This window comes from Pipistrellus hanaki, assembly GCF_964339955.1.
Source record: "Pipistrellus hanaki genome assembly, chromosome: 11".
In the NCBI taxonomy this organism is placed as follows: domain Eukaryota; kingdom Metazoa; phylum Chordata; class Mammalia; order Chiroptera; family Vespertilionidae; genus Pipistrellus; species Pipistrellus hanaki.
This window is the reverse complement of record NC_140513.1, coordinates 60,785,268-60,797,741: the sequence shown is the minus strand read 5'-3', so window position 1 is coordinate 60,797,741 and position 12,474 is coordinate 60,785,268. Positions and strand designations below refer to the sequence as shown.

Below are 12,474 nucleotides of genomic sequence, written 5' to 3'. Positions count from 1 at the left end.
CTTTTGCTCTTCGTCTCAGATCCGTGGTCTTAAGGCATGGATGAGAAAACACATTCCTCCTCGGGGACTTGGGAATGTGTCAGCTGACCTTCACCACTCGGTTCTGTGGCTCCCTAGGGGTGGACATTTTTCTCCCTTTTCTTTTTTTAAAAATATTTTTGTGCCACTGAAGAGTAACCTTCAGATGCCCCGTTGTGCTTAGCCATGGGACGATGCCTCTATCCTTGGCAGAGAGAGCGAGTCATACTCCAAACATAAGCAGATCTTTGTGGTTTTAGAGGCAAGCTGACTCGGTCCACATCCCAGCCCCGCCACCAGCTAGGCTGCCAGAATGAGTGCATCAGCGCCCAGAGCCTCCGTGCCCTTCGTCTGTGGCACAGGAGAAGTAAAGCCGGTGTCACGGGCAGGCTGTGCCGGTCACAGATGCCAACCCCTGGCACTGGCGCTGTGTGGCTACAGGAGGCCTCTTCTGGCAGGAACAGGCTTGTCTTCGAGGGGACCTATCCCCTTTGGGACTCGAGCTTCTTAGAAGGCTCCAGACCCCTTCCAGCCTGCAGCAGGGGGTCTCCTGCCTCCCCCCCCCCCCCATCGCCAGCAGAGGAAACAGCCCATGAGCTCTTTGAGGGGCTGCCCACCACCTTAACCCCAGCTTTACCTCCTCCCCAACCCCCCTCAATGCCAGCATCTGTTGCCCAGACAGTCAGCTGCCAAGCTGTGCCCAGGTCTCTCCCGGGTCCATTTGATATGGTGCCACTTTGTTTTTGAAGAAAAGCCGCTATCAGTGCTGGGCCCCGGGGAGGCAGGTCCCGCCTCTGCCAACTGCTAGCTGCATGCCATCTCTCTCCTCTTGCCCTGGGAGTCCCAGGTATCCCGTCTCAGTGACAGGGTGTCCCTTACCAGGCAGCTGCCACGGGGACCCTGTGGAGGCACAGACAGCAGACCCCAGGCTCGGTGGGGCCAGAGGCAGGCCCTGGGCTCAGCTCTGCCACTCTGTGGCCAGGCGGCCATGACGTCATGCCTACCTTTCTCAAAAAGCTGACTCTTCCCCCAGAACAGCAGCCGCATGCTGCAGGCCTGGCTTCGCACAGAGAAGGGTCTTTCCCACTTAGTGAGCTCCCCCTAGGCACTGAGGAAGGTTTCCCTGGGGTTGACACCCTCCTAGCCTCGCAAGGAAGGCCTCCTCATGGCCCCTTGTAACAGGCGGGAAGCCAAAGTCACACCAGTACCACTTCTAACCCTCCCAACCATCAGAATATTCATCTGCGTCCTACATCCAGAAAAGCTGAAGGTCAGGGAAAGGAGCAGAGTGGGAATTCACAGTCTGTTTCACTCGGCAATCCAAAACGTGTCATCACCGAGGACAGTGTGACTGACAGGCGCTTAAGCACTGTGGGAGAGCGAGAGAGGAACGGGCTTGTGGATCTGCCGTTTGCTGCCTGACCACCTGGGAGTAGCTGTCGTCAGAAGGGATTGTGGGTGCCTCGTCTGACCACGCACCCTGTCTGTGTTATGAAAAGCATAGCCCTCCTCTCTCACCCCCCTCAAGGCGATGGGGTGGTAATGAATGTAATGCGAGGTATTGCTGCCTTTATCCGCCTCAGAAAAGTTCCCATCGGAATTGGTGTGCTGGTAACCTGCAGGCACATCTATCTTAGAAAAATGTCTTATTTTGAGCTGTGATATTCTTTAAACTTTTAGATTAATTGCTAATGTGTCTTTTTTTTAAATATACATTTTACTGATTTATTTTTATTTTTATTTATTTTTTTACAGAGAGGAAGGGAGAGGGATAGAGAGTTAGAAACATTGATGGGAGAGAAACATCAACCAACTGCCTCCTGCACACACCCCACTGGGGATGTGCCCACATTCAAGATATATGCCCCTGTCCGGAATCGAACCCAGACCCTTTAGTCTGCAGGCCAATGCTCTATCCACTGAGCCAAACCAGTTAGGGCTAATGTGTCTTTTTTTAAAAAATGCAGCAAATCACATAGAGCTCAAGATTATTGAATTATCTGGGAAAATCCCAAGCGGGCCACCACTGTCTCCACCACTCCCTAGCACCCCATGTCAGGGTGTGCCAGTCTCCCTGCAGCTCACCCTCCTCCTACTAGTTTGCTTATAGTAGAGCTGGGAAATGAACTTCCTTGTGCTCTATAAAATGGGGAAAAATTAAAAGGCAATACTAGAGAGTGCACCTTTCTTTGTAAAAGTAAGTATTTCTGCCCACTTATTGGCACCGAAATAAGATGAACCCAAAGAGACACACCAGGCCCTTCCCTCCTCCTGGGGGGTCTCTTCCTGTTGTTGTTGGCATTTGACGTTGACGCTTGTCTCGGGCAGCATTGGACCTGCGGCGGCGCCCCTGCAGGCGGCCTGGGGGCCCGGGCCCAGGGTGCCCTCGGCCTCCGCCTGGTCCCAGGGCTGTCAGAGCTTTCCCGTCATGGTTTTGTTCTCTCTTTTGCCTCCTCCAGGTGTCCCCTTCCCAAAGAACTTCCTGCAGATCTGCAAGAAGATCCTGTGCCGCCTCTTCCGGGTCTTCGTGCACGTCTACATCCACCACTTCGACCGGGTCATCGTGATGGGTGCGGAGGCCCACGTCAACACCTGCTACAAGCACTTCTATTACTTCGTCACGGAGATGAACCTCATCGACCGCAAGGAGCTGGAGCCCCTGGTGAGTGTCCCCCGCAGTGACCCAGTCACGCCCGGGAGCTCAGCTGTTGGTCTAGGTGACTTCCGGACCCAGGCGAATTGCTCACTAATGGGTCGTTGTTAGAGGAAGTATTGCAGAATGCGATAGACATTCAAGGTCAGTTGAAGGTCAGAAGATGCCAAATGTCCATGGCCACCAAATAAGAGCCTTAAATTCCTCTCGGAGAGGTGGCAGGACATAACGGGATGGTAATGGTTGGGCCAAAGGGAGTAGCTTTCATTCTCAGCTCCAACACCCGTCACCGAATGACTTAATCCCCTAAGTGGACACCTTTGCTCTCTCACGTCATCTCTTAACTGTTATCGAAAGATGATCAAAAGCATTTCTTTGGGCGGTAAATAGATACTGAGCACCGGCTGTGTGGCAGCTGCGAGGCAGACAAAGTCAGGTCAATGCCTTGAGTAGCCTTTGCTCTGGGGTGGATAGAAGCAAGGCACAGCATCACAGGACACTTGCTTTTCATACAGATCCTCTGGCACACAATTTTTTTTGTGTTTTTTTTTAAAATTGATTTCAGAGAGGAAGGGAGAGGGAGACAGAGATAGAAACATCAATGATGAGAAAGAATCATTGATTGGCTGCCTCCTGCACGCCTTCTATTGGGGATCCAGCCCATAACCTGGGCATGTGACCTTGACCGGTATCGAACCCAGGACCCTTCAGTCCGCAGGCCAACGCTCTATCCACTGAGCCAAACCAGCTAGGGCTGGGACACAAGTTTTAATAGAACAGATTAGAACCCAGAACATTTGATACAAAAATTTGCTGCTATCATTTAGGGGCCAGTGTTCATTTTCTTCACAAGTTACTGTTACCGTTAGACCCAGGCTGCACTCTAGAAGCCAAGGGCCTTGGGAAACCTTGGGAAACCTACCATCTTTCGTGACATGTGGTATCTTAACGTGATGCTCATTGCGGATATTTCTAGTCGGCTCTACAAAGGGCTTTTTTAGCCAGAATAATGCACTGCTTTATTGTACAACCATGCTTTCCTCCTGGAACATTCAGTGGCAGTTCTGTGAAATGCAACTGAGAGAGCATCTATGCCTCATCCACGTGCATCTGGATAATGGCCAGAATTGCAGGGCAGGCCGTCATCTTGTGCTGCCCTACCTTCCTTTCTCTTTACGTAAATAAAGGGGAGCAGGGAGAAGGTGGGCATCAGCCTGTGCTGTGGTTTCCCTGGGAAGGTATGGGCAAAGCAGGTAAGCAAGTGTAAGATGAACCAGTGTGAATCATTTCAGTGGGCTCTGGGGCTGAGGGGCTACCCTGGCTGTCTGGTAGCTGGCCTTGAGGGGAAGAGGGCAGAGGAGTAGGAATCTAAGTGTGAGAGGAGGTGGTTGGGGTGTGGATTCTGTTGGTAGGGATTGATGAGTGAGCAAATAGCTTGAGGCTGAGTTATTTGCTATCCCTAGGATTGGCTAGCCCTGTGTCCTTCGTGGTCTGTAAGACCCTAGATGTTAAAGAATCCAAAATAAAAGACATGTTTAATGCAGTTCAGTACCTATATCTGGCAAAGGAGGTGTTCGTGAATGTCATGTATGACCTTTAGAGTTTCTGAACTTGAAATCTGTTATAATGCTATGAGAATGCATGGTAGATTTTTAAATTTTATTTTATTTATTATATTTTTTTGCATCACTCAAGAATTCTGGAAGAGGGCAAGACTTTCTGGGTATAATTGAGGTATATCATTGGCTAAAGAAGTGCTAATTTTCTTTATATTTATTACAACAGCTTTCTAGAAAGCTCTTGGGGACAGGAAGTACGTTGTCCTGAATGTGGTTGGGCAACTGGAGTGGGAAGAAGCTGAAGTACCTCATGAGTGAGCTGGCTAGTCTGGGCTGTGTGAAGACTGCTGTGAGTCAACAGCCACTTCAAGTAGAAAAGGTTGTGCAAACAGCTCAAGGGGGTTCAAATGCTGGGAAGAGTGATAAAGCTAATTTTAGAAAATGTCAAGGACAAAGGCAAGAGTGGATGAAGCCATGAAAGGAAGGGAGCGGGAGAAACACTCTGACCTCAGGTGAGGAGAAGAGAACGTGCTTCCGCTTCTACCGAGTGTAGAACCAACACGCTCAGGTGGAGGGAAATGCCTTCCTCTGGCCCTCAGGTCCCCCAGGAGGAAGAGCGCCCCTAAGCATGCACAGTTGCTGGTTCCACTGAGCCAGTGGTCAGCAAACTTGTTAGTCAACAGAGCCAAATAGCAACAGTACAACGATTGAAATTTCTTTGGAGAGCCAAACTTTTTAAACTTAAACTTCTTCCAATGCCACTTCTTCAAAATAGACTCGCCCAGGCCATGGTATTTTGTGCAAGAGCCACACTCAAGGGGCCAAAGAGCTGCATGTGGCTCGAGAGCAGCAGTTTGCCGACCAACCACAGCACTGAGCTAAGGGAGCAGGAACATCGATGGACAGATGTGAGCGTCCGTTTCTGCTTCTACAGAAACAGAAAGACCATTGTAGGACGTAGCTGAGTGGAAGTCAGAAAGTACAGAAAGGCCTTTTCTTTGCCACCAGACAACTTGGTCATTTTCTAAAGAAAGGATTCTCACACCTGGCAGTGCCAGGGGCTGAGTGAAGTCTCAGAGCCACAGAGAGGCCCCCCCAAACCCTGTATTCTAGATAAGAACCTCTTTGGGGTAAGCAATCACTATTATTATTAAACTATAATAATAATCAGGAATTGTTAACAGTGGAGGTGACCAAGAAGGGTATCAGTTGTTGTCTCCCCAAACCCAGAAACATATTTCTTTAAGTCTTGCTTCAAATAGTTCCTTCCTACCTTTATGCTTTGTTAATTATTATTAGAGGGAGACTAATTTTAATGCTTTTGCCAATTAACAGCAAGTGTTTTTTATACTTAATTATCTGAAATTATATATTTATTTTACACAAACTAGAACCTATAAAAGATAAGAAAAAGATATTGAGACTATTATGCAATGTCAGACTCTGGATACTTAGCATAGCCCAGTGTCCACTAGGAATACTGTACTTGTGGATTGGTATTGCTGAAATGAGTGCTTTCAATAGCTGACAGTGCTAGAATTCCTATCTTCTAACTCCACTGTTGCAATGCACATAATAGAGGCAGTCACAGCATATCAAATCAACACATTTTTATTTTTATTTGGTTTGCAATATATGCCACGTAAGTTGCTCAGATGTTCTAAGTCCATAAGAAGGATAAACTTTTGAGGACTGACAAATGCACTCTTTAAAAATGTAAAATAGTGTCTGCTACTCATCTTCAGCCCTTGAAGGATGACCAAGTAGTCAGGCATTTGGCTTCACATTCTAGTCAGACATTCTTTAGGCTGAATGCAGCCAAGGGCCAGAGGACACCATTTGTCCTGCCGGTTTCCCTTAGAGCATCAGAGTTCCCAGGGCCCCCACTGTCATGCCTTGGGATCCTTCAGTTTGGAAACAGAGACCCCCACCTTCTGTTTCTCCCTCCATGCTTCCACCATTTGCACCCTCACTTGTCTGCTCCAAGACTCGCCTGGTTGTGTGTCCAACTCACTGGTTGTGTTGAGGGTCCAGCCCCCCTGCAAGGGTAGAGATTCAGTCTCATACAGTGCCGGGGACAGAGCCTAACTCTACGTTCAGACCCTAGAGACTTCCTTTACTAACTTGCAGTCTTGAGCAAGATAGTTGACTTTCAAAGCCTCATTTTCCTCATTCAAAGAATGAGTAGAGTGATAGAATTGTTACAAAAATTAAATGGGTTAATTTCGTGGTCGGTGCTCAAGAAGTGTTAGCTGTGAAGCAAGATCATGAATGTAGCGTAGCTGGCCTGTAATAAGCAGAGGTACCCTACTGCTCTCTTCTCCAGATCCCATGCATGGCCTTTGCCATCTCAGTGACCTGCCTGGTAGCCTCAAAGCTGAAATAGTTCATTGTATCGGTTCTCCCTCTTGGAGGGATGGCTGTGTATGTGACATAGCTTGCATTGCTTACGTTGCCTGGCACATAATAAATGCTAACTGTATTTTTTAATTGAGAAGAGTACTTTGTGGGTGACCCACCGCCACTGACAGGGATTAAACACGAGGTGTTCATTCTTTGGTGCCTTCCTCATCTCAGAACGTGTCTACAGACCTTCACTTACCCACTGTTGGAAGTAATGCTCCATGCTATCGGATTAGCAAGAGATTTAAAGCAAAATGAAGTGCAGAGCAGTGAAGAGATACATCCTCAGTCTTAGGCCTGACAGAAAAATGAGACTGAAACTCTAGCCAGTTCTCTGTTCCAGACCTCAACTGGCTCACTCAGGGGATGCTGAATGTTCACACGCTGCCTGTGCCCTGATATGCCGGCATTCGGGGATCAAACCTCCAAGAGTTAGCACTAAAGACCCCATGTCCTGGGAAAACTCAGTCCCTGGCAAACGGGGCCAATTTGTCACTCCATCAGGCCTCTGAATGGGAATACAATCTGGAATTCAGAAGCTGGGAAGAGGTCACCCTGGCCAGGGCGGCCACCCACCCACAGGGCTTGCCTCCTGGCTCCCTTGGGGACCTGCACTGGTCAGCAGCAGCCTGGGAACCCAGGGAGTCACAGGCCATGTCACTTGGTCTCCTGCAGGGCGTGGAGGCTGGAGAACTGATGCGACAAAGGCTCCATTTCTCATGTAAATAAATGCAAGTTGAACTCCAGCAAGTTCACAGTTGGAGGCAAGGAGTCCAAATGCTGCTGGTAATTAGAAAGCTGGCCAGACCCTGACTGAGGAAGCAGGCTGCTGGGGCCTTGGCAGTCTGGGAGTCAGCTGACAGGATCCAGCTCATCAGAACCATTGTTAGCAAGCACAGGGGGCCAGCAGGATTTGCTAAAAAACAAAAGCAGACTCAGAGCGGGCTGTTAGCATTGCAGAAACTGCTGAATGCAGAGCTGATGAGGGAGGCGGAGAGAGGTTGTTCACTCTAGTGCACCTGCTGACCCCTGGGTGACCTTGGTCTAGGGCCCTGGTCTGCCAACTGCAGCTCGCGAGCCGCATGTGGCTCTTTGGCCCCTTGAGTGTGGCTCTTCCACAAAATACCATGGCCTGGGCGAGTCTATTTTGAAGAAGTTGCATTAGAAGAAGTTTAAGTTTTAAAAAATTGGCTCTCAAAAGAAATTTCAATCGTTGTACTGTTGATATTTGGCTCTGTAGACTAATGAGTTTGCCAACCACTGGTCTAGGGCCTTCACCTTGTCTTTCCAGGGCTCCATTTCCGTATCTCTACAGTGAAGGTGACCATGCCATCTCCTGCCTTGTGGAGTGCTGCTGTGACACCAGGTGTCCCCGCAGGGTGTCAGAGCTTCTCCATGGGGGTCTGCACACCAGCAACATCATAGTCCCCTGGAGGTTATTGTAAAATGTGCACACCTGGGCCTCACCGCAGCCACACAGAAATCAGAATGAGTGAGGTCAGTGCCTTGGACCAAGCACCTCAGTCTGCAGCTCAAACTTGGATGTGCCACCTGGGCCTCTTACCAAAATGCAGGCTTTGTGTCCGTGCACCTGGGCCTGGGCTGGGACCAGAGTGTGTACATTCGCTCCCAGGTGATATTGACGCTGCTGGTTCCCAGACCACATCCTGAGGGGCAAGATTGCCGGCGGCAAAGATGCTCACCCTTGAGAATCGATATTTTTAGTGCACACAACATCTCTTCCTCTTTTCTGGGTTGGAGGTTGTTAAGTCTGTGAAATGGGGAAGTAAAGCAAAGGAAAAAAAAATCTAAGGATGAGTGTTTGCTAAGAGGAGTTTTCACAGTGCTGGTCCTGAGTCACGCTCAGTGAAACAGCTTGTTTGCCTCGATCAGATGAGCTTGTGAAAGGTTACACCATCTCCACCCCCAAAGACCCACGTGGTATAATCACAGATGAAAGGCCCGAGAAGCCATCCAGTGGAGAAACTGGCCCCATTCTCTGCAACCCAACCCATGTAACAGCTTTGTCCCCTGAAATACTTTTTTCTGTTGCTTTCGCTCATGAGCATCTTATAGAGATCACGGCCCATGAACATGATCCACAGTTTAGGCAATACTGTTTATCTCTGTGGTGATGTGTCTCTTGAGTCGGAGCTTTGCCTCGCTGCCTCTGCTCTGGCCCCAGCCACACACCCTCCCCAGCTGCCCGGGTGAGGACCAGAGAGGCCTGAGAGGGAGGGTGGGAAGAAAGTGCAATGCATTTGGGAGGGCTTTTCAGAGAAAGGAAACCCGGCGCTGCTCATTCTCACTCCTCCCACATCATCGCATGACGCCCCACCGCCGAGGTCTGTTCTTACCATGTGCACGGCACACGGGCCCCTCAAGAAATAAACACTAGCTTCGTTTCTTGAGTTCCAGATGTTCTAGTATGCTCTTTACATACATTATTTCATCTTTCTCTCACATTTGATACCTTTCCTTCAAACAGATGTTACTTCTCAACATCCAAACCACATTCCTCTCCATCCCTCCAGACTCTCCTCGCTGCCATTTGTCACACAAAAGCTCCCCCCCACACCCCAGCCCCTGTTTGTAGTCAGATTGAGGTTCATGCACCAAATGATTGTGCGTTAGCACCAAAAGCACGGCTATAAAAACGGTGGGCCAGAGGGAAGACAGTTTGAATAGCACAGATTTGGAAAGCCTTGTCTCATAATGGCCCAGCACGGCCCACCGAGGTCCAAGCAGATGCTCAGCCTGCGTTCCCCTTTGAGGTGGCCCAGCAGACGCTTGGGTGAGTGCGGTAGCCAGGCTGGCCTGTCATGGCAAGATCGGGTCAGGACTGTGAAAAGAAGCAGAGCTTCTCCCATGAGCCAGAGCTGTTCCCCAAATAGCCGGCCACGGAGAGCCATGGTGGGGCTTTTGAAAAGGCCTTTTCTTCTGAAACATCATCTGGACAAAGGCCTCGGGACTGCGTCTCGTCAGGCGGGTTCCTTGACTTCCAGCCAAATGGGTTGGACAGGGACTTGGGCACTGAAAAGGAAGACTTTGGCCTTTCCAATGACTTTTCCGCTATTTGGTTACCACAGGAGTTGTCTGACCCTGAGCGAGGCGTGTAATGGCCCGCTGCCTCAGTTTCCCCATCTGTGAGAGAGCATATCTAGAGCCTCTCCCCAGCTTATCTCACTGTGATTATGATCTTTGACATGGTGGCTTGTCCTCTTGTATTCAAGGCAGCCATCTCTTTGCTTAGAGAGGCCTTCGTGGGTTAAAGCTCTCCATGCCAGCAGGAGATTGCATTCAAGGGACTTTGACCATTTAGAATGGTGTGTGTGTGTGTGTGTGTGTGTGTGTGTGTGTGTGTGTCTGTGTGTGGTGTGTGTGCCTGTGTGTCCAGCATGGCATCTGCTGGTGGTAGTTGTTCAGGGCAGCCCAAATGCCCAGAGATGGGTGGGTGGGAAAGCCTGCCAGAAACTGTTTTAGGAGCCTTGGCAGACATAGTGTGTAAAGTGTCAATTTGAAAAATAGCAAAGAAATGTGGGGTTGTTTTCAATGAACAGCATTGTGCTGGGTTGTGGGGAATGTGGCAACGTCAGCCACATGTCTTTGTCAGCTATGTTTGTGCAGCCTTTGCTGATGTCCAGGCAGCTTTTGCTTCTGGTTTGTAGGATGGTAGGTGCATGGGTGTGTGGGTTTTGTTTTTATTTTTGTTGTGTGTGTTTTTTATTGGGTCAGAGTGAGGTGTGGTCTCTGGCTTATCTCAGGGCCAAACTTATTATTAATTAGAGTTGAAGATGATGATAATGGAGATATTGTCAGCACATAATAGTAAATAATAGACACAGAATTCAACACTGTATTGGAAAATCACTCTCCTCATATATCTATTTATTAGTATTGTCTGTGAGCATCATCATAGATGAGAAAGGAAATATGGCAAAAAGTGTCAGAAATGGTTTTCTTTTGATGGAATGATGGGTACACTTCCTTTTTACATAGACCTATTTGGGCTTTTCAACTTTTCTATTGCAAACATTATCACTTTTGTAATCATCAGAAAAATCAAACCTTGTGATTTCAAAGGCCCTAACAACAAAAACCGAAGATGTGCAAGCCGAGTGACCTGTGTGCCCAGGACCAGGGGTCTGAGTGCCTCTCCTGTCTCTGGCCTGCCCCTGCTCCCTCACAGAGCCGCGGTGGCAGAGATGCTCAGAGGAGCAGCCAGTGGCCTCACAGACCCCTCTCCGACTGCGGGAGGTGGACATGTGTGGTCACCTTGGACGAAACGATTCCCTGGATCTGAGGTGCTCCCTCCTAGAGAGTGGAGTTTTGGGGCCCCCATTTTAAGCAGGCAGATCTTCATGATTCTAAGGCATATAATGAAGCCTGAAGGTCACCTGTGCGTGTAACCCTTGGGGACCAGCTTTGCTCAGCCACCTCACTGCCAAGGTACAGTGATCTTGCGTGAGGGTTTTGGTTGGCATTTTTCCCATCCAGATTTCTCTGCTTAACTGGATCTGAAGAGATTTTTGTGTTTTTTTTTTCTAACTTCAAGTTTTAAAGGAGAACAAAAGGGGTTTGTTTGAAAGAAATTAATTCATACCAATGAATAGTCTGTATACACTATTAACTTTCTGTTCCAATTTGCTGTTTATTACACTTAAGTATAAGTGTATGCACAATAACTTCAAATAAGATTTAGCTGCAACTATAGTGTGGGTCTACAGTTCATTTCATTTAAACCCATTATTACTAAGATATTAGCAAAAACGAGGACCAGAAGTGACTCAGGAATATGTCTCTGCCCTAGTTTCAATCATATTCCTGTTTTATTAGAGAGAGGAGGGGGAGAGAAGGAGAGAAAGAGAGAGAGAGAGAGAGAGAGAGAGAGAGAGAGAGAGAGAGAGAGAGAGAGAGAGAGAGAGACATTGATTGGTTGCCTCCCAGGGATGGGGATTGAGCTTGCAACCAAGATACATCCCCTGGACCTAAATCAAACCAGGCACCCTTCAGTTTAGAGGCCAATGCTCTATCCTACTGAGCCAAACCAGCTAGGGTGAATTTTCAGTGTTTAACTGCTTACATTTTCAAATACAGAGCCTTATAAAACGATTAATATAGTTTCATGACTCTTATTATTTCTGTTCCAATTTTCTGTTGCACACCTCCACCTAAGAATGCCACTAGAACAGCAGGCTTACCGATCGTACACTGCCTCTCTCTTTACCTCTGCTGAGTGGGGGTGATTCACAGACCGCCTCTGGCTTTGACTGGCAGTCATTACTAAATCACTCATTAACATAGGTTACCCGCTGACTGTGGGCAGAAAATCAGGTCCTTACTTTCAAGGAATCCATTGCACGTTTCCCCCTTCCCCGTCTTGATTGCAGCATCTCCCAAAGTATTTCCCCCAGAATCTGTTAGTTCTAAGGGATGTCAAAAGGATTATGTGGAAAAGAGTTTCCATGGCAAATAGCTCTGGGAAATAGCGAGTTAATAAAAGTATTCCGGTTTCTTTAATGCCCCGGTGGGCACCCTAATCCTCCAAGCAAGGCTGGGACTTGTAGCTGTGTTTGCTCGGGGAATCCTTTCTCTCCAGAGCATTGGGGGGGGTCTAAGGTTTCAAACACCCTTTGGGAAATATGAACTCCACAGCCTTCACAATCTACCTCCTGGGTTATAAATCAGTGCTCTTCTGGCTGCTAAAGGTCTGTTAAGCCTTTATTGAAAACCCACTGTATGTCAGCTAGTGTGCTGAGTGCCAGAGTGCCAGTCAAATCAGTTCTAGCTCCAGTCTTTAAGAAGCTCAGTTAAAGAATCAGATCCTCCGACCCATCACCT

At 48.4% G+C, this 12,474-nt stretch overlaps 2 protein-coding genes across 2 annotated transcripts in view; one reads left to right on the top strand and one right to left on the bottom strand.

Moving 5' to 3' along the window:
* IFT74 (intraflagellar transport 74) overlaps positions 1-12,474 on the bottom strand; it is a 315,492-nt gene that overhangs the window by 11,081 nt on the left and 291,937 nt on the right. The gene's annotated exons all lie outside the window — the stretch shown is intronic.
* The window catches only part of MOB3B (MOB kinase activator 3B), a 181,379-nt gene that overhangs the window by 143,785 nt on the left and 25,120 nt on the right, over positions 1-12,474 (top strand). The window contains exon 3 of the mRNA XM_084898273.1: positions 2,478-2,680. Coding sequence (XP_084754399.1) covers positions 2,478-2,680 — 203 coding nt within the window. The remainder of the gene's footprint in view (positions 1-2,477; positions 2,681-12,474) is intronic.